This window comes from Lytechinus variegatus, chromosome 1 (genome assembly GCF_018143015.1).
Source record: "Lytechinus variegatus isolate NC3 chromosome 1, Lvar_3.0, whole genome shotgun sequence".
Taxonomy (NCBI): domain Eukaryota; kingdom Metazoa; phylum Echinodermata; class Echinoidea; order Temnopleuroida; family Toxopneustidae; genus Lytechinus; species Lytechinus variegatus.
The window spans coordinates 16,273,861-16,296,870 of NC_054740.1; the positions used below are offsets into that span (position 1 = coordinate 16,273,861).

General features: G+C 38.3%; 2 protein-coding genes across 2 annotated transcripts; one reads left to right on the forward strand and one right to left on the reverse strand.

The window, feature by feature from the left end:
• Positions 1 to 1,756: 1,756 nt before the first annotated feature.
• LOC121407207 (uncharacterized protein K02A2.6-like) lies at positions 1,757 to 5,869 on the reverse strand. The gene has a single exon (XM_041598205.1). It carries the CDS (start codon positions 5,867 to 5,869, stop codon positions 1,757 to 1,759), a length of 4,113 nt encoding a protein of 1,370 aa, XP_041454139.1.
• A 6,383-nt stretch (positions 5,870 to 12,252) lies between these two features.
• LOC121407282 (COMM domain-containing protein 8-like) lies at positions 12,253 to 21,268 on the forward strand. Its single transcript, XM_041598266.1, has 5 exons — positions 12,253 to 12,349; positions 18,490 to 18,645; positions 19,036 to 19,188; positions 20,182 to 20,337; positions 20,850 to 21,268. Exons 1-5 carry the CDS (start codon positions 12,287 to 12,289, stop codon positions 20,871 to 20,873), a joined length of 552 nt encoding a protein of 183 aa, XP_041454200.1. The 5' UTR covers positions 12,253 to 12,286; the 3' UTR covers positions 20,874 to 21,268.
• Positions 21,269 to 23,010: the final 1,742 nt, after the last annotated feature.

The following is a 23,010-nucleotide window of genomic DNA, read 5'->3' on the forward strand; positions in this document are numbered from 1 at the left end:
TATCCACCTCACAATTTTCCTACAAAGAGCTTGAAATACAGAGCTTAAATTGGCCATTTTTCAGATCGGAATATCATATATTTTAAACTCGTGCTTTGCGCTTGCTTTATTGATTTTGATGATAAGAAAGGTATTTAAAATACCCAAATTCTAGGTCGAAACCTGAAACACGCGTTTATTCAGATACGCAGCTTGTTCTCTATTTAAATCATTATTCAGTTTCAGATCACAATATCAAAAATTTTCTGCTCGCGCTTTGCGCTCGCACTATTGTTATAGGAAACTTTCCAATTACTCATCCTTTTCATGATTTACAAAAGATGAATAGAGTTCCGGATTTTTTCCGCTCGCGCTTCGCATCAATTGTTAAGTTATATATTCCGAGGGCATGGTCTGGCCGATGCGGTACCCGCGAGCCGAAAGAAACAACCGTGTCTCGAATATAAATGCAGTCCATATATATTTTATGAACCGAATTAAACTTTAGATCTAGGGCCTAGTCTAGACCTAGATCTTAAACAAGTTAGAATTAAACCAAGCCCTAAGCGTAAGCCCTAGGCTAACGTTAGGCCCTAGCTAGTCTTCTAAGACTTAAATCTTATAGCCGTGCCCCTGACGTTAGGTCTCGAAGTCGAATATCAAAGCATTCCATACCAATTAGAGACTAGGGCCTACTGAGTACTGCCACTAGTCTAGGTCTATAGGCCTAGGTCTAGGTCAACGAGGCTACCACAAGTTACGTCAAGTCTTAACTTTTAAATATCTATTAGAGTCTAGATCTAACGTTAGATGTTACATCTAAGATTAATCGGAACATTGTCATTAGGCCTACGGTAGTTAGATCTAACTTACTCCTGAGCTAACGTTAGATTCATTCTGATTGTGAAGGAATAAAAGTATGGGAGCATGACAATGAGTCCTGCCTCACAATATACTACAGAGGCAATCACACATGCAGGGCAATCAAGAAGGCAATAACAAGAAAGTCCCTTCAAGAGAAGCTTAGGCCAGACCTGGGGTTCCACCATCCAGGATTATTCTCAACAATATGGCTGATTTTATTGCAACAAAAGGCAGTGTCGACTGGAAGCAGGTACAGAGTGTTGCAAACCAGTTTGTAGACAGCAATAACCGTCGTTTCTGGGTGTTGGACTCCGAATAAAGAGATTTCAGACAAGTTCGTAGGTTCAGAGTAGCATGTTATGATTCATGGAAACGTTATAATGACGTGTCGGTATCGATACTTGTGATCGGGATATAGGTATATATCTTCAAGTCCCAAACATCTCCCTTCCTTTTAAAAAATAGAAAAAGGATAGTGAAAACTTTCATTAAAAGATAATTGATTTTGTTTTTTCAACTACCTTCTTTTTTTCTCCCTTCCCGTTTTGTGTGAATCGTTTTGCTGAGCTTCTGCATCCCAGTCACATTACATTCAGTGATACCATTCAAATCAATTAAAAAATAAAAAACATGTGAAAAAAAATATGAGTCTTTTGTCCATTTATCAGCATTTTGGCACAGAGTTCAATGTCCAGTGTGTGAAGTCAAATGAAGAAATGAGTCCCACGTCTTGAAAAATCATATTAAAAACTCATTCCAAGGCTGCATCTGAACTTGAGATCCTTCGTACGCGAAAAAAAAAAACTATCAAAACTATCAAAAAACGCGAAGAAAAAAAAAACTGTTCTGTAACTATATACACTTGCTTCTTTATACAAGTCCAGTCTCTCAGTTATCATCCTTACGGTGTAGGTTATTTGCTAACGAACTGATTATATTTCGCTGGCATCTGGATTCCTGTTCTGGTGCGCGTAGATTTGGTAGGCCAGTTCGATTGGTTCGTTCCGCGACCAGCGCTTGTTGATTGAGTCTGAGAGTTGTTCACGGGTACCTCCTTAGCACGCGATTCGACTGGTTTTGCTGTCACTTCAGCGTAGGATGGTTGTTGACCCACTGGCTGGAATATAGTAGCATCTTCTGGGCTATCACGTGTTGTTGTTGGGCTCTCTGTCTCAGCCATCTGTGTGTCTGGAATGAGAGGTTCAGCGGTTGATCTCAAGAACCTCCGGTTCCTCCTTAACATTCGGCCAGCTTCTGTTTGAACCAAGAATGACCGTGGACCAACTTTCTCCATGCAGATTCCTTTGCCCCACTCCAAACCACGATTCTTAGGCTGGATGCGGACCGGTTGTCCAATCTCTAGCTCAGGGAGTGGTGCTGCTGTTTGGTCATAGTATTTCTTGGCCCTCTGTTTCTTGTGACTGATGTGTTGTGATACACCCCCTATTACTTGTGGTTTAAGGAGTGCTTCTGGTGTTGGTAGTAGAGTGTTGGTTCGTCGAGCCATCATCTTTTGTGCCGGGCTGGCACCACTATCAGCAGGAGTATTCCTCCAGTCCAATAAAGCCAACTGGATGTCTTCTCCTTGTTTTGCTGCTTTCTTTAGGAGAGTTTTGGCAATTTTCACTGCTGATTCTGCTTTTCCATTGCTTTGAGCATGCAATGGCGAAGAGGTTATATGCTCAACCTCCCAGTCGGTAACAAACTGAGCATACTCCTTGGCAACAAACTGGGGTCCATTGTCTGTTATCACCTTGTCTGGACGTCCATATCGTGCGAAATGGCCTTTTGTGCATGCCACAATGACTGCTGCTCTGGTGTCACCTGTTATCTTGTCGATCTCCCAGTAATCACTGTAGTGGTCAACAGTTATCAGATAGTCCTCGTTGTGAAGAGTGAAAAGGTCCTGTGACACGATACTCCAAGGCCTGCTCGGAATATCATACGACAACATAGGCTCCTTTTGTTGTTTTGGCTGAAACGCATTGCAGGTGCTACATTGTGTCACCTTTTCTTTCACCTCTGCCTGCATACCTGGCCAAAAGAGAACATCCCGAGCGCGTCTAACACAGGCGTCGACTCCCAGGTGACTGCTATGCACTCGATTCAGCATTAGGGCTCTCATGGCTGATGGAACAATAACTTTCATGCCCTTGTATAGAACTCCATTCTGTACCGTTATTTCGTCTCGGTAATTGTAGTACTCACGTACTACTACAGGAACATCATCTTTGGTCTCCGGCCATCCGTTCATTACTACCGACGTCAGTGTCTGCAGTGCTGGATCTCGGAGCGTCTCCTTTTGCAGCTGAATAGACGTTGCATCACTGATTCTGACGTATTCAGTCTGATTGATTTGTTCTATCTCCTGATAGATTTTATCTCTGCCTTCAGTGGTTGGTAAGAACGCTCTGCTCAGCCAATCAGCGATATACATTTCTTTGCCTGGACAGTATATCACATCCAGATGGTAGTTCTGGAGTCTTAGCATCATCCTCTGGAGCCGCTTTGGGGCACTATGTATAGCCTTCTTGAAGATTGGTACGAGGGGTTTGTGATCGGTATGCACTGTTACATCTCTTCCCCGTATGAATTGGTCAAACTTCTCGCAGCTGTATACTATAGCCAAGCACTCCTTTTCAATTTGGGCATAGTTTTGTTCACTCCTTGTCAAGGATCTAGATGCAAATGATACTGGCTGCCCATTCTGAAGCAAGGTCGCTCCCAGTCCCTTCTCCGAAGCATCACATTGTATGGTGACCTCCTCTTTGACGTCATAGTACTTGAGCACTGGAGCTTGCGTGAGGAGTTGTTGCACCTCTTTGAGCGTTTCCTCATGTTCCGGTCTCCACTCAAAGTGCACATCCTTGTCAGTCAGACGCCTCAGAGGCTCTGCCACATGTGATAGTCGAGGCAAGAATCTTGCAAGGTAAGTAACACTACCCAATAGCCTCTGGACACCTTTCTTGTCAGTCGGAGTTGGCATCTCCACAACAGCCTGTACCTTCTTTGGATCCGGTTTAAGGCCAGTTGCTGTCAAAAGATGTCCCATGTATGGCACTTCACTCAGTCGTAATCTGAGCTTCTTCTTGTTCAAGGTTAGCCCGACCTTTCTTGCTCTTGCCAAGAACTTGCGGAGATTCTTGTCGTGGTCTGCTAAGGCTTCCTCCAGATTAGCACCACTGCCATATACTAGGAAGTCATCTGCCACAACATCAACACCAGATAAGCCTTCAATGATCTCATGTTGCCTTCTCTGAAACTCTTCCGGTGCTGTACATATGCCAAAGGGCATACGAGTCCATCTATAACGACCGAATGGCGTTGCAAATGTCGTCAGTAAACTGCTCCTTTCTGTCAGCTTCACTTGCCAAAAACCGTCCTTCGCATCTAGCACTGAGAACACCTTGGCCTTGGCAAGCTTTGGTAGGATGTCATCCATCGTGGGCATAAGATAGTGTGGTCTCTTCAGCGCTCTGTTCAGTTCTCTTGGATCCAAGCAGATTCTGAGTTTGCCTGGTTTCTTGACCAAAACCGTGTTGCTGACCCAGTCCGTGGGTGCTGAAACCTTCTTCAAAATGCCTCTCTGCTCTAGCTCATCAAGCTTCTGCTTCAGTTCTCCCTTCAGAGGCACTGCCACCTTTCTAGCTAAGTTCTTGACTGAGGGAATGGATGGATCGATCTCCATGTCGTAGTCACCTGGCAGGCAACCAAGACCCTCAAAGACATCAGCATAGTCATCAATAATACTGTCCCCCATTACGTTGACCTCATCAGTAACATTGACAGTAATCAGTCCCATGTCGATGGATGTCTTGCTGGACAATAGGGGTATGTGTTCGACATCAACTATCTTGAATGTTATATCATGCTGCTTGGTACCATAATGACAAGTGTACGTCTTCTCTCCCAGAACTGGAATTATGCTACGATTCAACAGCCTTATTCTGGATTTGCTTGGATCAATGCAAGGTTGTCCTGAATTCTCCAGCTCACACACTTGTCTGTAGGATAGCACATTGCATGTTGACCCTGTATCTATCAAACATTCCAGTTTTCCTTGTTGATGTTCGTTTATCTTTACATCCAATGGCAAGGTCAGCTTCTTTCCACCATCGTGAATATTCAATGTCCCTACCTCCTCCACTGTCAGTGCATCTTCATCATCACTGCTGTCCAGCTGATAGACAGAGGAGGGTTTCATACCTCTCTGCACTTTAGCTTTACATACGTTTTGGAAATGGTTTTGTTTGCTGCACTTTCGACAGGTTTTTCCATATGCTGGACAGCTTTCACGGCCTTTTCCATGGCTACCACCACAGAATCTGCATCCACTAACCTCGTCTTTTTGTGCAGTGAAATTCTTTCCTGATTTCTTATCCATGTTTCTTGTCTTGGAGTTGAACTGCTGCTGTCGGCTGCTCGCTTTTCCCTTCTTACGCTGGTTCTGCATGTAATTTACAGTCTCTTCTCCCTTTACAATTCTAAGTTGCTGCTGGGATAGCTCACTAACTTCCAGGGCTGCGATTGCCTTTTTCAAGGTGCACACAGTATCCTGTTCTCTGAAAAGGCGTGCCTGTGCCTGCTTGTCCTTGCACCCAAGCACCAACCTGTCCCTGATCATCTCCTCCTCCAGGTCACCAAATTTGCAAGGCTTGATCAGTTGGCGCAGCCGCACAACAAACTGGTCAACACTTTCACTTTGCTGTTGCACGGCACTATGAAAGACATACCGATCGTATAGCACATTCCTTGCTGGAGCAAAATGTTCTGCCAGTTTTTTGACAATGATCTGTGGTTTCAGTCTCTCTGCATCACTCATCGGTAAGGTTGCCAATCTATCCTTACAATCTTGGCCCATCACTGATCTGAGAGTTGCTACTTGCACGCTATCTGGCTTCTTATCTAGCTCTGTCGCTATGCGGTAGTCGTTCCATGACTCCTCAAAGGCCTTCCAATTTGACTCCAAATTGCCCTTGCAGCACATCGGCTGTGGTACCGGGATGCCTATTTGACAAGACGCCATTTTCAATAGCTGGGACTGTAGTAAGAAATGACTGAAATCGGCAAAAGTTACTCACGTTTCGAGGCTCAAAATCAGCATTGCAAAGTGATTTTCCTTCTCCAAGATAGCATTTGAAATGTCCGCACAAGTCTTAATTACGGAAAATTTTCCATGAATCCCACTTCGGACACCATGTTGGACTCCGAATAAAGAGATTTCAGACAAGTTCGTAGGTTCAGAGTAGCATGTTATGATTCATGGAAACGTTATCATGACGTGTCGGTATCGATACTTGTGATCGGGATATAGGTATATATCTTCAAGTCCCAAACACTGGGGATTTATTCAACAATTTCTGACATTTTACTACAATCCCCATTTACCGACGGCAATGTGTCAGTACGAGCCTTCATGTGTAATCTGGTCCGACAATTCGGCGGACGGGTTTTGTCCAGATTTGTTACTTCTTTTAGATTCTAAATGACATTATATTATCTTGGACGAAGGTCCACTATATTCGTTAGACTCTAATCTTTCTATTGATATCATATACAGTTTATAATATTTTGAAAATATACGTTACCGATGAGTTTTTCCCCGGGTTATTCCTTATTTTTTGACCGATCTGCCGGAGAGGAAAATATGGCAGCCGTCAACGAGTTGTGCTTTTATCAAGGCGTTCCGATTAAATTTTCGATATCTTGGCCAATCAATGCGAGCGACAAGTTCCGAACGCACGCACATCAATATGTCCAAGCGCAGCGCAAAGCAGCGGCACAAATCGCGTTAGGTAGCGACTGGTAAATACGTCTGTAATGATGATGACGTCATCCAAGATGGCAACTTACCTTGACCAACGAAAGGATCGAAGATGACGATGTTTCGATCATCATTTCAAAAGAACTAGCGGTAACTGAGGTCTAAGGTACGATATTTCTGAATTTTAAACATTTTTTCGTAAATATGGATGTGATTTTTTTTCGTAATATGACATTTTATGTACAAAAAAACGATCGGAAAATCGGGTTCCCGCTGTTCGATCTAACGTTACTGCTAAAATACGTTGTCTGTACGTCCGGGCCGCGCGTTTCCGTTTTACACCCTGGCGAAGGCATTTTCCGGAAAAGTAGCCAAAAAGCGACTAGTGAAGAGTCTACGTTTGTCTACATTATCAGCCATGTCAGCTGGGCGCGCGATGCAAACGTCCGCACAGAAAATAACAACAGAACATGTTCAAATCATAGAGCTCTATGTTCAAAGGCAGCTGTATTCAGATTCAACACGAATGTTTGCCTTGATTTGCCTTTGCCGAATTGCAGGCAATTTGCACCCGATGGACCTATTACAACGTAGTGGTATAGTTCAGTGGTAATTTGCCCCCTCGCTATCATGGAAGAAGATGATATTCTCCGTTGTATGACACTGCATTCTATGAGTTCGTCTTGTTCTTGTTCTCAGGGGCGTCGATCCATTTTTCAGATTGGGGGGCCCGCAAAATCATGAATCAATTTTCCAAAGGCGCTCGATCACACAAACACACACATATGCCTATATATATGTGTACATATATATATACACACACACACATATATATATATATATGTATATATATATATATATCTCACCAGCAGATTAATGCGAGCGCGAAGCGCGAGCTGAAAATTTTGATATTTCGATCTGAAAAAAAAATTGAGTTTAATGGATGTTTTTAATAAAGAACAAGATATATATATCCAACAAAAGATTATTGCAAATCGAAGTGGGAGTTCTTTTGAGGTTTAGAACTGAAAACGGGACCATGTTCACCTATTTAATCATGGAAAGTATGGGCTTTTGTTACAAAAATGATGCGAGCGCGAAGCGCGAGCTGAAATTTTTTGATATTCCAATCTGAAAAGTGGACATTTTGAGCACGATTTTAGACGAAGAACGAGTTGTGTATCTCAATCTCGCTTGCTGATTTCTGTGTAACATTACAATCTTATTTTATTTTTAGCACATGCGGAATTATTGGGGGGGCAAAATGATATGTTTGCCCCGGCCCCCCAATATTTTCATTGGTGGGGCGATCGCCCCATCTGCCCCCCCATAATCGACGCCTCTGCTTGTTCTAGCTTCTCCTCTGGACAGCCTTCTTCTCAGTCTTTTTTTTCCTTCTTCTTCTTCTCATTCTTCTTCTTCTTTTCTACTTTTTCTTCTGTTTTTTTCTTACCATCATCACTATTATTACGTATTATATTATTTTATTATTATTATTATGTATTATTATTTTTATAATTATCATTATCATAATTCGTAGTAGTAGTGTAGTATCGTTGTTAGAATTAGTCGTAGTAGTAGTAGTACGTAGTAGGAGTAGTAGCAGCAACAGTAGTACTCAGTAGTAGTAATACCGGTGGTAATATTTTAATTCATCGTAACTTAGAATCATCTTGAAACAATTATAGTTCGAAACAACTGGATTCTTTCTACATGCTGTAGATTCTCGTTCGTTTGGTACTATTGTTGCTATTCTTGTCTCATCATTATTCTGCTTACTAAATTAATTTTGGCTATTTGTGGCTATCGCCCGAATTCTAAGTTTCTCACCTCCCTGAGAACACAAACGGCACTGCAAGACATGTTCAGATTTAATTCATATGAAAGCTCTGTGTACATAAATATGAAGTTATATATGTGGCCGTGGGTAGCCACTGAGATATCATGCGGTTGTGTGTGGGGAAACCACTGATCTCTCCCCTGTGGGGGAAACTCGCCAGTGTCGGACTCTCAATAACCAGCGACGGGTGTAGACTCTTCACTAGTCGCTTTTTAGCTATATTTGCGGAAAATGCCTTCGCCAGGGTGTAACGGAAACGCGCGTCCGGGCCTCCAAGCTTTTCAGTCTATGTATTGGTGAGTGAGCCAACGCAGTTCAGCAGAACAACCAAAATACAGAGACTGAAGCTTTTGGTCTAACCAGTTTGTTGATTTGAAAGCGATGCACAATGTAAAGAGTGCCATGCGGGAGCAGCAGTATATTAATGGCCACAGCTTTGATGCTGTATACAAACTTAAGGAGGAGACAGACAAAAAAGACAAATTTTTGGTCTACAAACTAAACAATGCCAATATGAACAATGGGTCTCCTTCATATGTTTTTAAGTCCAGCCGTGCCATGGGAGAAATTGCTATTCAAATCGATAGAGATCAGGTCGGGCCATTGCAATACTCATGTTGATGCAAAACATGACCGCGTAAGGAAAATGAAAACGCTCACAATGTAGGTTGAACACCCTGTGTTTAGCAGGAAAGTTCTGTGTTTGGCAGTGATGGATGCTGAAAGAGAAAATCATGAAAATCTACTCTTGTTTTGGACCACATTAAACCAAATGCTGGCAGAAATAAAGGGTGAAAGAGAATACATATTCAACCCCAATGGCTTTGTAGTTGATGAAAATGCAGCTAACTGGACCAGCATTGAAGCAGTCTTTGGTCAAGAATCAATTAGACACAGAACTGTTTCCTGTGAGTTTCATTTCAAACAGAGCATTGTGAAGCACTCTCACAAGGTGACATACAAAGCCAAATTCAAGGCAATAGCCACATCCATGTTGGAAGCATGTAGTAAAAGGGACTATGAAAACTATCATGAGGAAATGCAGGCTTTTTCAGCTGAACATGATGGATGTGTCGATGACTGGTTGAAATGGTGGCACAAAAGGAGACATCACATCTTCAAAGCTTTTAAAGACCTTGATGCTCCCAATACCAATATTGCTGAAGTCGGCCATGCACAGATGGGAAATACTGCAGACTCACACTTAATTGCTTCTAATCAAAGCTTGCCATCTTGATGTTAGTCATGCCATACGCCAGGAGGCCTTCTTACAAGCAATCTGTGCAGGCACTGCCCCCCTTGGGAGATGTGCAAATATGAAAAAGAGGAAAGATTTGTCATATAAAAGACAGATGAACTTTGCAAAGAGGTGTGTACAAGATATTGATATACCAAATGAGGGAGAACCCCATGTGCAAAGGAAGGGAAAACATAGACCACCTTCTACAGCAGAAAGAAAGAGGAAGGGGGTAGGTAACCAGGCATCCAAAGCTAAGCGACCTCAGTCTTATGTACCTGGTACTCTTATTACACCATTGACTCCTGCTGAAGTACAAATGCAGGACAGGGAGAACTTTGTGGTTGTTTTCAGGTTTGGAAAGGTTTCAAGGTGTTTTGGCTGCAGCCTGCAGTGGTGACATTAAGGCAGGGCATGACCCACCCAATGATCTTGTTTTACGGCGAAGAGACTTCAGAACATTCTACAATCCAAAAACCAAAAAGCACCAACGAACATTTGAATACACTTACTATGACTTTGACATTTGGTGTGCAAGACTTAAATTTGCAGCAACATAAGTGGAAGACATAGTCGTGTATGCAGATACACACTTCCAATCATGCCACATAGACAGGTTGCATACCTTTGGCATCCCTGATAAATTGTGCACACATGACTAGGTCATATGTACATGTAAAGGGTTGACACACAACTATATGAATGCCAATGGCATTAGAGGTGAGCTATAAATGAGTGATATTACAGAATCATGTTTTACATATCTCATTTAAAGCAGAATGTTGTCCTGATCAATATGACATCACTTTTAAGAAAATCGGTTGGAAAACGGGACAGAGTGCCGGCCAAAAGTGATTTTGTGGGGCATGGCCTAAAAGTGCTGAGTCTTGAGAATGGAAAAAATCCTCATTTTCTTATTTGACGGGCTATTGAGATGATTCTGGTGTTTATTTATTTGTTTACCGGAAAACTGTGAAGTACGAGGAGGTGTAGATCGAAGGCGAATGACCACCAACTGGGCCGAGACGCGATATGATGAGTGTCCGCGAAAAGTTCGGGGGCAATGGTAGATGAGCGATGAACGGCGTGAAGCGCTCAGGTCAAAAAGTTTAAATCACCGCGAAAGTGAAGTCCAAGTATATTGCACAAACCCCCGGTAGATGAAATTAAATAAACATGTCGCGTTTCTTTATCGCGAAAATCAGCTCATAAAATAATGCGTAACTAAAGGTCCGACATAAAAGTGAAATGTATCCGAAATGAATATTCCGTGAATAAATTAATATCCAAAATAAGGCAGTAGAAATAGACCGCGTGGGTAGTACAGAAGTTGACTAACTCCTCAAAACGTGGCGAGATGCATAAAGTGTACATGACGAGTTCGCAAGGAGAAGTGAAGAAATTACTTCCATGAAATTTAACCACGAGATCGTTCCAAATGATGATTGGTGAAACCCTACCATGAGAACATAAAATTGGGTATAAAAAATTAACCTGTCTTCATATTTTTGTAAATTATTCTTTTCCAAAAAACAAATTCTGTGTGGACCTAACCCCTTTTGCAACTATACTGAAATGGACCTAACTCCTTTTGGAAAAAAAAGTGATTTTTCTTTGCCATTTTAGATCACGTTTTAATGGGAATTAATTCTTCAAGACAGATGTCTTGAAAAATCAATATTTTTTGTAGTCAAAGCAGAGCATGTCTGTTGTAGACTCAGTCCCCTAGTCACTTTCAATATGGGATAAGTGACATTGTCTGTCTGTCAGCAACAAGTTGCTTAAACCTTTGCACCAAAGGTGTAATTGCCAGACGAAGGCACTGGTTCACTGGTCAAGGTGCTTCGGTATGAGTTTAATAGTTCGAAATGCACGTTCGCATCGGTATGTAGATACAAACATGGTGAGAACAGCGCTGGTCATCTAATAAGAAAGTAGATCGAACAGACAGAAAAGACTACTAAACTTGGAAAAGACTACGAAATTTTGACTTGAAACTCGAAATTTTGACTTGATTCTCGAAACTTTTACTTAAAACTCGAAATTCTGACTTGATACTCGAAATTTTGACTTGATCGATACTCTTTTTACTTAAAACTCGAAATTCTGACTTGATACTCGAAATTCTGACTTGATACTCGAAATTTTGACTTGATACTCGAAATTTTGACTTGATACTCGAAATTTTGACTTGATACTCGAAATTCAGACTTGATACTCGAAATTCAGACTTGATACTCGAAATTTTGACTTGATACTTGAAATCTTGACTTGATACTCGAAGAAAAATAACTCTAATTACTTTCACTGTACATAATTCTTATTAAATAATGTATTAATGGTTTTATATGTTTAATATGGCATTTTGATGTTCATTAACTTGAAGTTGTGAACAAAACAAATCCCTATTTAGATAAATAGCTACGAACATTAACTTGATATCGAATTAAGGAAAAGAAAAGAAAAGAAAGAAAGAGAGAGAGAAAAAAAAACGTGTTCTGTGGAAGCCATTTTTATATACATGGAGGTATATTAGTCCGTGATTGAACCAATACCGTAGCTGGCGCTATAGCAAATTAAATCCTGAAACCACGGACGAAAAATGGCGACGCCCACAAAAGATCTTGGTCTCCTTTCGAAATGCCCAACTGCCGATATGGAAAAGGTAAGGACTGTATTTATCTAACTGATAAACTCGTGGTAATCATGGGAACTCTGTACACCTGTACAAATTATTTCCATCCGCTTAATAAATACTTTGGCCCAGGAAACCTGTGGCTGTTCAACTAACAAGGCAGATTGTCGAGTCGATCGAGGTCGAGGAGCTAGAGCCGGAGCTCGACCGCGCCGTCCCCGCGGTGCCGGCGGAGCTCAAATTATATAGCCTGATAAACCCACTTGTTCACTGCTACCACCCTGCCTGTGAGCTGTGGGGAATCTACAGGTAGGACTGTGGTATGCCAATGTTGTCCAGAGCACAAACTTTAAAAAGTCATTAAAATATCACTTTTGTGACCAAAATTACTAATTTCTCTACAGTTGCAATTTATTTTTCATTAGTGACTTGGGTCTTGGGAATAATTTTTGTATTCACCAGGCCAGGGGCCTGTTGTGTTGCATGACGAGATGAGCGATACGTAGGAACGAACGTCCTAGGACCATTCTTCCGAGATAGGAAGATTGGCGACAAATCAGCGCTTTCCGTTTCACGAAGGCAGTTTTGTCTTCCAAGTCCGCGACATCGTTTTATATCGATAGTATCGGAAAAATATTTAGTCTTCATCGTCACCTGAACCTTTTATTTTGGAATGACGACTTTTCATAAAATCATTTATTTCAATAAAAGGAGATCAAATGATGTTTTAATTATTAATGATCGTTGAATTGATGTATGGAGCTTACTTCATGAGGTAAAAAGAGAAAAAAAATGAAGATTCACAAACATAACTGAATAAAATCGAAATTGTCATTATTTGCCTTATTTATAACACGGTGTCCGTTTAGAGACACCTTTCATTGATATTTCAACGAAAGAGACCCTTGCCCGATATAAAAATTGATTTAACTAAGTAATTTCGACATTTTACTTGTTCAATATTCTGTATTTTTAAAGAATACTTATATATAGTGATAATTTTGCAAATTATGTGTTAATATGTTATTTGTAGAGGTAAAAATAGGGTTTGAATGGGGTAAACAAAATCAACAGTGTCTGATTGTATGAGACTAAAAAGGAAAATATGAGAGGCTGCGTGTGAAAAATCAAATTTATTTATTTTATTTGTTAGATATAACGCAAGAAATACAAATGTGAGTAATGTGAGTGTTTAGAGTATAAACATACCTCAGTTGCATGAAAAGTAACCGAAGACAAGAAACATGAACATTGCTGCAAACATGTTCCAGTGAGTAAAGTCGTGCTTTGCAATAATAATTAAAACATAGAAAAAGTTGTGCAATCCGCAATGGAAAAAATGCTATTAACAGAAATAATGCTAAAAATTACAACGATCATAAACGTTGGTAATATTTAAAGTTGATCACTTAATTTATGGAAGCTTATAATTATAATAATATAAGATTTAAGAATATACAAAATATGTTCAACGTTTCAATTCTTTTAACATGACATAATATATAGGAGCCGAAAGGGGCCTACCCTATGATTTGAAATGTGCCTATTCGCATGGTCTTTCCATAATATTTTATTTGATGAACTTATCTTCATTTGAAATTATTGTGATGGATTCGTAAGCTATAGGTCTAATCTGTATCTTAAATTCAATTAGCTATTTTGTTACTGCATTGTTTGTTTCACTGTATCCCATATCCAAGAATTAATTTTCATTGATTAAAATTAATCTCATAAAAAAATTATAATCATAATGGAAATGAAATAAAAATAAATTTAGCATGTTTAACATCTTAGTTTTGTATTATTCCTTTTTTTAGCTGAACGTTATAAATACTTTTTTTCCTTTTTTCCTTTTTTTCATGTTGTTTAATTGTCTACAATGAGAAAGCATGAGCGGTCAGAGAGATAGTGCAGTGCTGCCCATATAGTTCAAGTTTATTTTCTTTTTTAATGGAATAGGGGTGGGGATAGGACGGAGGGAGAATAAAAGAAAACATATTTAAAATGGGCCTACATTACCCCCGGAGAAGTTAAAATGACATCCGTTTTTGGTCGTCTTGTCGACCTGAAACTGATGACAACTAGCCCCTGCACACAAAGAATAACTTGGCGCCATCCCAGATAAAATGCATCATCAACCCCCTAAACTATGTCAGTGTGGCTTGCCGTAAACGCATTTTCTCTCAATGCCGACGGTGGCGGGCGGTGTGCAAAGAAGATCATGCCTACGTAGGACATGTCTGGAGGTGTCTTTCCAAGGACCATTCTTCGTATCGCCCAAATCGGCTTTGTGAAACAGTTGAGCGATATCTCGTTCTTACGTAGAATGGTTCTACGAAAGACCATTTCATGCAACAGGCCCCAGATCGCTCAAAAACTTGAATTTTGAGCACATTTTTGTGTACGCCCTCTATTGGTGGAAATTAATATGGCAAGAAAATTTTCATTTTTTTATCTCTATTTTTAATTAAGAAAAAATGATTTAAAGTATCAAATTTAAATAAGAGCCAAGTTGTATGAATAAAAGGTGTAATGGAAACTGTCAGTGTAAAAACATCAATCATTTGCCCCAAACAAAAAGAGAAAATTAGCCAAACATTGCCACCCTTATTTTGCCACACATGGAGATATAACTGAGAACAAGGTTATATCTAAGCCTGAGTCATATCGATTATTTTGAAAACCGGTGTTCGACAGCTCTAATTCGATCGAACATCGATGCATCGAATATTGAAGGCGGGGAAAATTTAGTCTTTTGTTTTTGCGTCGATGCGATGCGCTTTGCATATGCACTACGCACTGACGTTATGCGCTGGCATGGCGTTGGCCGGGTGAGCGTTGCACAGATGACAGAGCAAAGTTCGTTTGTATTTTCCATGATCACAAAACATACAAAAAAGGCCGGGGACCAAAGCAGAATTCTTCCCAAAATATCTTCAACAATGATATTTGCAGATGACAACATAAGTTTAAAATGAAACAATAATAAAGACATGAATCACGCAGAGTCGATCCGAATGATTTTCGGTCGACTAGCATTCGCAGTCCATTCACCAGCCCCGTCCGCAGCTCCGTACACTCACTCTCCCGAAACGACAGGCGTGCTTGACGTCAGCGCCAGCAAACAATTGCAATCAACGGAGAGCGCTGTAACTTGCCTGAGATTGTGTAGTTGGATCCAAAATGAGCTCCAAATAAATTTATGGGAATGAATACGTAATTTTCTCTGGATGGTCATTTGAATTGCTATTCAATGCTGATATAACGATTGTGAGGAAAGATTGTGGAATATGAGTTATGACGATGTTCGAGAATTAATCCTGATGACAATCCATTTTTTTAGACGCAATTGAGCATGCGATCAAAATAAATACGAATGTTTCTAATCGAGCCCTAAATTCATCTAAATTATTACGATTTAACAAGATTTTATGGTCATACTAAGAAAATTGACGATGTCAGCAAAGTATGTTATGTTCATATGGAAGAAATAATACTGGGATTATTTCTATTTTATCTCTGGACGTCTCCTCCAAGCTCCGAGAAAATAAGCACAATGCGCATGCGTGTTTGATGACGTATGACATATTTTCCCATTCATGAAATCAGAGCCCAAAGTTGGGCACAAACTAGCTTCAAATTGATGGGAAAAAATATCAAACGCAATTTTCTCTGTTTTGTCATGTAAAATGTTATTATATGGTGATATTACGAACTTGAACAGAGTTTTTGCATGTAGACAATGTTCGAGAATCAATCCTGACGTGATGATTATTTTTTTTAGACAAGTGCACTAGCTCGACTCAAGAAGTCAAGTCGATCGTCATGAGATGTCCGCCATTGAAAATTGAAACGAAATACAAACGTTTCACATCAAGCTCTAAATTCATATTAATGATTATCATATGCAAATTATTGTTAAATATTACGATTAAATAATGTTCTATGGTCATGATTTTAATATTGTCCATGAAAGCAAGATTTATTTTACGTTGATCGCGTCAATTTCCGGCCATTTTCTGGTTTGATTAAAGAACAGTACTGCGCATGCACGATCGATGGCCATGACTTCCATTCATGAATTCATCGTGCATAAATTATCTCGGCACGAGCAGACGAGTAAGACTCGAACTATGATCGAAATAAACTTCAAATTAATGGTGAATAGCATCATAATTACTCATTCGGTTTCATTTTGGGGGCAATAGAAATCAAGTAAGTAGTAGTAAAGTTGGACATTACTGATATTTTGATGATTGATTGTGTAAACCAAACGAATCGGCCGGCCGACGTATTTTTTATTTTTTTTTCGATGCACCGATTTTGCAAAATCTGCACCGGTGTTCGATGACATCGATCGAACACCGATTTTAAAATCGATTCGACTCAGGCTTAGTTATATCATAACCTTGTTCATTGAATGAGTGGATAAACCCAGGTAAGACTTACGGGGGAAACGGGTTCACATTATTTTCATTTTCAATCTCCATATTTTAATAACATTGTTCCGTGAGTGTGACTGCTGTCACGACCCCCTCTGCAGGAGTCTGGATAGACAGCTGGCAGCCATCTGCTTTGCTTTGTGTCTTTGACATATTTGTTTGAGGAGTTTTTTAAAACATTTTTAAAAAAATTTCTCCTCGTACACACTAACAGTAACACAGTCACAGACGGCTCGTTTCGTGATCGTGCAGCCGCCATGACTTACATTAGGAGGTTAAGTGCAAAGCCCTCTGACGGGCTCATCAATTTTTGTTTTTATGTCATAAAAATATATAAAAGAACTGGACCGAAATAAAGATTATTATTCCGTTTTGGACTGAAATGCACCAAAATGGGGGAAAATTAAAAGGGAAAATACAGTGACTTACTTCCGCTGTTGCGCAACTCCCACTTTCCTGGTTTATTCGAACTTGATACATAAACAATGGCATTACGTCCATGTACAGATCGAGTTAGAACTCTGTAATTGGTGAGTGGAGCCAACGGAGTTCAGTGGAACAACATTACAAGCAATAATAGACATGACAGACTGACAGAGACTAAAGCTTTTGATCTAGCTGAAGTGAAGTAAAAATATGAAAAAAAAATTTAAGTCTGAAATATCAGGAACAGTGAAGAAAATTTACCTTTGATCTCCAATCATTGTCCTACCACATCAAACCTGGCAAACTAAGCTAATAGGTCTTTAAAAATTTTAGTCAATTACTTTTTTTTTTGGAAAGCCACTATTGAATGCCACTTGTGCTTAATTTCAATATTTACACTATTATCAATTTACAACTGAATTGAAAATAAAATTACTAGAGCCATCATGGGTGGGATTCGAACCATGGAATGCCAATACATCAGTGCAGCATATTGTCAAGTCCGCCCCAGAAAAATGTTGATTTGAATAAATAGAGCAAAATCAAACAAGCATAAAACTGAAAATTTCTTGATAATCGGATGTAAAATAAGAAAGTTATGACATCTTAAAGTTTCTCTTATTTTTCACAAAACAGTAAGCACAACTCAGTGACATGCAAATGAGGGAGTCGATGATGTCCATCACTCATTATTTCTTTTGTTTTTTATTGTTTTATTTATACAATATTTCAATTTTTACAGATTTTATATTAAGGACCAACTACTGAACCATAAAAATTTGTTAAAACAGTGAAAATACCACATGCTCTGGGAGGAATAAGACTTTGTTTCGCAGAACAATGATGATGAGGAGAAAATTAGAATATTTCTTATTTAACAAAATACAAAATGACATCATCAGTCCCCTCATTTGCCTACCGACCAGGATGTACTGTCTTGTGAAATTAAGCGAAATTTCCAAATGCCATAACTTTTATTTTGAATCCGATTTAAAATGATGAAATTTTCAGTGTTGGACTTGTCTTTTAAAGGCTTAAATCACTCAACCAGAACCAGTTGACAGCAGAAATGAGTGTTCAAAATGAAAAGCTTTATACCTCCACTCTATACCTCTGCATCACCAAATCCAAGTTAGGATTCTTTGATTGCTGGGTATATTTGTTGATAGTTATTAGCCAAACAAACTTTCACAATTTATTTGTCTTCTCTGATGCATCTATGTAGTTTTGTGAAATCTAAATAGAATAGGCCCCAGCAAATATTTAAGAAATGTTCTTATTCTATTATTTATTTTTATACAGCTACTCCATCAAATAGCAGACAGCCTTGCAGGACATCATCGTCCTCGATATCAAGATTATGGCAAGATATGGAGCTTGGATGAATGGTTTCAAGTCACCCAGAGTTGTGAGATGTATCTCAAAATGACTGTCAAGAAGGATTCTACCAAGGATGATGTATGTTTATGATGCATGATCACAACCAAAAAAATCAAATATTTCTCAATTGATTTTGTCTGTGAATATCATAGAAGTGTGAAAAATCCACTCTCAATCTGATATAAATGATAAGAAATGCCTCCTTTCCAGTGAATTTAAATAGTCTGTCGATTTGTGAATGTCATTTTAGTCATTCATCACTTTCTTCTTCATTGTTTAACATTTTCCAGCTTGAGCATAATACCTATACACGAGTCACTATTGAATTCTGTAATTGCCATAGACTGTGTACAGGACTTCATGGTTCCATTAGTGTTTAGCTTTCAGTTGTATGACCTTCATATCATGTTGGTCTTTTCATCAGTATTTTTATATTTCATTTTTACTTTGGATTTCTTTATTTCACAGATGAAATCTGCTCTGAATGGTTTGTCTCAGGACGTTCAGGATCAGTTGATGGAGTGTGTGACGATACGTAGGGATGACCTCAAGAAAGCACTTATTGGGAACACAGCTACTATCTCACAATCACATCTCACAGACTTTGATTGGAAATTAAAAGTAAGTTAAAGCTCTTTTCAGTGATTCTTCCTGCTGAGAGAAGTATATATTATTGCATGAGATTTTTTCTCTCCTTATAGTGTAGATATTTTTAAGGAAAAACAAATCTATATCCCTATTTTGCTCTTAAATTTACATAATGCAAAATCATATTAAAAGCAAACATTAGTAATTTTATTATTATAGCATTGAGGTTACAAAGCAAACAATATGTTATCTGCCACCCCAAACCAAGAATAAGTCTCCCAAAATGAATTTTGAGATTTTTATTGAGCTTGATAAAGCATATCATGATATATTGTCAAACTTGATCAACAAGAATCAACACAAGCACTTGATTGGATGTAGAAGAAATTCAGTGAGAATTACCAAGAATAAGAAGAAAACTATGTTTAACATTCACAGTTCACCCGAGCTTGTGATATGCCCACTGTTCAGTCTCTGTGAAACTTCCAAAGAAAAAATAGTTCAAAAACTTCTTTATCTCATCTTTTATTTATAATTTCAAATACCGTAGTATGAAGTATATAATAAAAAAAAGAGAAGTGTGAAGAAAAAAGAAATCTTTAGTGAGATAAGCTGGTTTACTAATTAGTGTTAATTTGAAGGCCAAATTATTGTTGAAGCTATTTACAGAGAACATTCCCTGGTGACGTATTGTTGGTTTTGGGTTAACAGGCCATGTGACAGTGATGGGACAAACTATAATCATTTCCGAGGCAATTTGGATGGAAGTTGTATTCTAAAGTGAACCTAAGGAATGATAGTGCTTTCTTTCATATCACTAAGAAAATCAGATTATATTCTTTGTGTTCCACATTGGAAATGATCTAATTATACAAAGAAAAGGAAGCAGATTTCTTTTGAAAAAAATGAAATCATCATTCCTTTCCTCAAATTGGAAGTCAATTTTGAATACTTTCTTACAAATCAGTCTTGAATATTTAGATGTCCCTTTGAGATTGGTGTTTGATTTTATATTCCTGAATACAGCTTGCAATGTCCAGTGATAAGATCTCATCGGTCCAGGAACCTCTAGTTAGTCTAGACCTAAGTTTGACAGAAGATGGAACCAATAGACTGGTCTCATTAGAACTTGACAAACAAGAACTCCAGAAATTGGTATCATCTCTGGAAACTGCTAATCGGGTTAGTATTCATTTACTCTCTGAAATAAATATTATTTTTTGATAAGGATGAGGAGGAAAATATCAACATATGTGGTATAATGCTGGTTGGGATTATCATGATATACAATGTAGGTGATAATGACAATGATGAAATATTTGAAAATATGAATTGAATTGAAACACCATGTGATCACTGAAAAACAGGAATATCTTGTTTTCTTATACATTCATGTTATATACATTTCATATGTAAAACATTAAGTTTTAAATATCATTAGGAAAAGAAGATGTATCATATAAAAGAGAAATGAGAACAATTTTTATTCTGTCACTTGGTTTAAGGTATTGCTATATGAATCTATGATTATAAGAGATCATGCTTAAATAAATTTGTAAGAATTACACAAATATTTTGAAAAAAGAAAAGGTGAATCTTCTTCTTTACATTGACTCTTTTGTTGTATCATTCTTTTGATAATGATTTTTAATAGTAATGCTTTATTTTTGTTTCCTTTCTATTGTTTGTTAAAGGCTGTGCTGCAACTAAAGACGTGAGACCTTTTGATTCTTATGAAAGCAATCTGCTCATCACAGTAGCTAGACATTCCATTAGACTCATGGAGAAGTGACATTCTATGCATTTTATCAAGAGAGAGATAAAGAGAGCAAACCTGGATTTAGATGGGTCTTATATGACCAAGAGTTCCTGCTGCAAAGTATATGTAGAATTGGATTTCAGCACAGAGAATTTGAATCATGCTTGGGAAATATTTTTGAATAGATAAGGACCATGTTCCATGAAGCTTATCAATTACAACTGCTAGGATTCTGTGACATGTTTGCTCTCAGCCAATCATATGTCGATATTCCAGTATTTTGTATCTTGTTTGATAAACAGTTTTGTGAAACGGCTCATTTATACAGGATCGTCAGGAAAGGAAATCCATGAATATATGATTTAAAAACAATAACAAAGACACATATACATGTACATATCAATATGTATGTGTATATGTCTTTGTTATTGTTTTATGATATTGAAATTATATCTGTATGTATATGTTTCTTTGCTATTATTTTAATATTATCAAAGAAGTATATTTACTCTTTTGTTTGAAATGTTTGTATGGTAAAAATAGGAAGGTCTATTTAATAACAGTGATGGATAGTAATTGAAATTAGAATACAGTGTCTAATAAATAGAAAGCAAAGCAAGTATGAGAGAGGTACGTTTCCAAATATCAATTTGAAAGTACAAATGTTTCGAAGCAAAGTCAAGAGAGTACTATTGCACTCTTTAATTTTTTATCAAAAATAACCATTTGATTGGATATATGGAAGGAAACTACTCCAATTGGCTTTCAAGTGGATGACGGTAATTCCTATGTCTTTAATTATATATTCAGAATCTAAAAAATGAATATAATACAGGTTATAACAGAAAATGGTTTCATATTTTTGTTTTGGTCATAAGGTTGCAGTTCAAAGGTCACAGAGATTGTTATATATATACCTGAAAATTAGGAATTGACTTCAAAACATAGACCTACTACTTATACCCCTTTCATAAACCCAATTATGCGGCTAATAGCAGCATAATTTGGTCGTAAAAAATCGGAGGAGGACCAGAGTTATCCGCATTATTTTGATGCTGCAATTATCCGCATTATAGCGGCATCGGGACCAGATTTTGACTTTATGAACGCATTTCGAAAGTAATGCGGATAATTACCAAGGAGCGGTCACAAAGTCACCCTTTTCCAACGCAACTGCATCGGAGGGGGTGTGTGTGGTTGCCATGACGATTATCCTCCTTTTTCAGGACGGGCGCTCATAAAAATAATGCAGATTATTTTCGGAGTTTATGAACGCAATTTTCATTGAATTATCTGCATTACTCTTAGGCGGCTAATTGGAGGATAGGTTTATGAAAGGGGTATTAGAGAGTAGTAGGTCCATGTTCAAACTTGTCTCATGGATGCACAAGGGAGAATTGTGATATGATTTAGATTTGGGGGGTCATGATATCAAAGGTCAAGGTCACACATGTGGTCTATTTTAAAAATTTCATATGTTAGAAATGTAATATATTTCTTGTCTTGCAATGGCAGAGGCATGAATTATGACTGCATGCAGTTGAGAATCCTTGTTGTTGAGATTTGAATATATATAGTAATGAAAGTCTCCCATAAAACTCTGACCTGATGTTGATGTATAGAGAATGAATAAGCTAACATAACACTGAAAGTAAAATATTCACAATGTGACAATTGAGAAAGTGTGTTACAGAATTTGAAAGGTTGCACCATTTGTTAGCAAATAAGTGACATTCATAACACTTGTAAGATGCAGATGAGATATCAGATGATGTCACCCATTCACTATTCCTTTTGTATTTCACAATGAAATCTCAATTGCTTTGTTCACATGAAACAGGCTCATCTCTGCCTGGAACATGTAAATAATCATTTTTGTAACTTTCTGTTTGCAGAAATTTTTGCCCAAATTGATTGAAAAGTGATTGTTTGAATTTCATACAATAAAATACATAAAAATTGTGAGAATTTGCCATCATCAGATCTCTCATTTTCAAATATGATACTTTAATTTGCCTAAACTTTTTACTTCTATGAAGCTGATTCTGATGAACTTAAAAACTTACCGGGGGGGGGGGGGGGGGGCAGTTGCATTG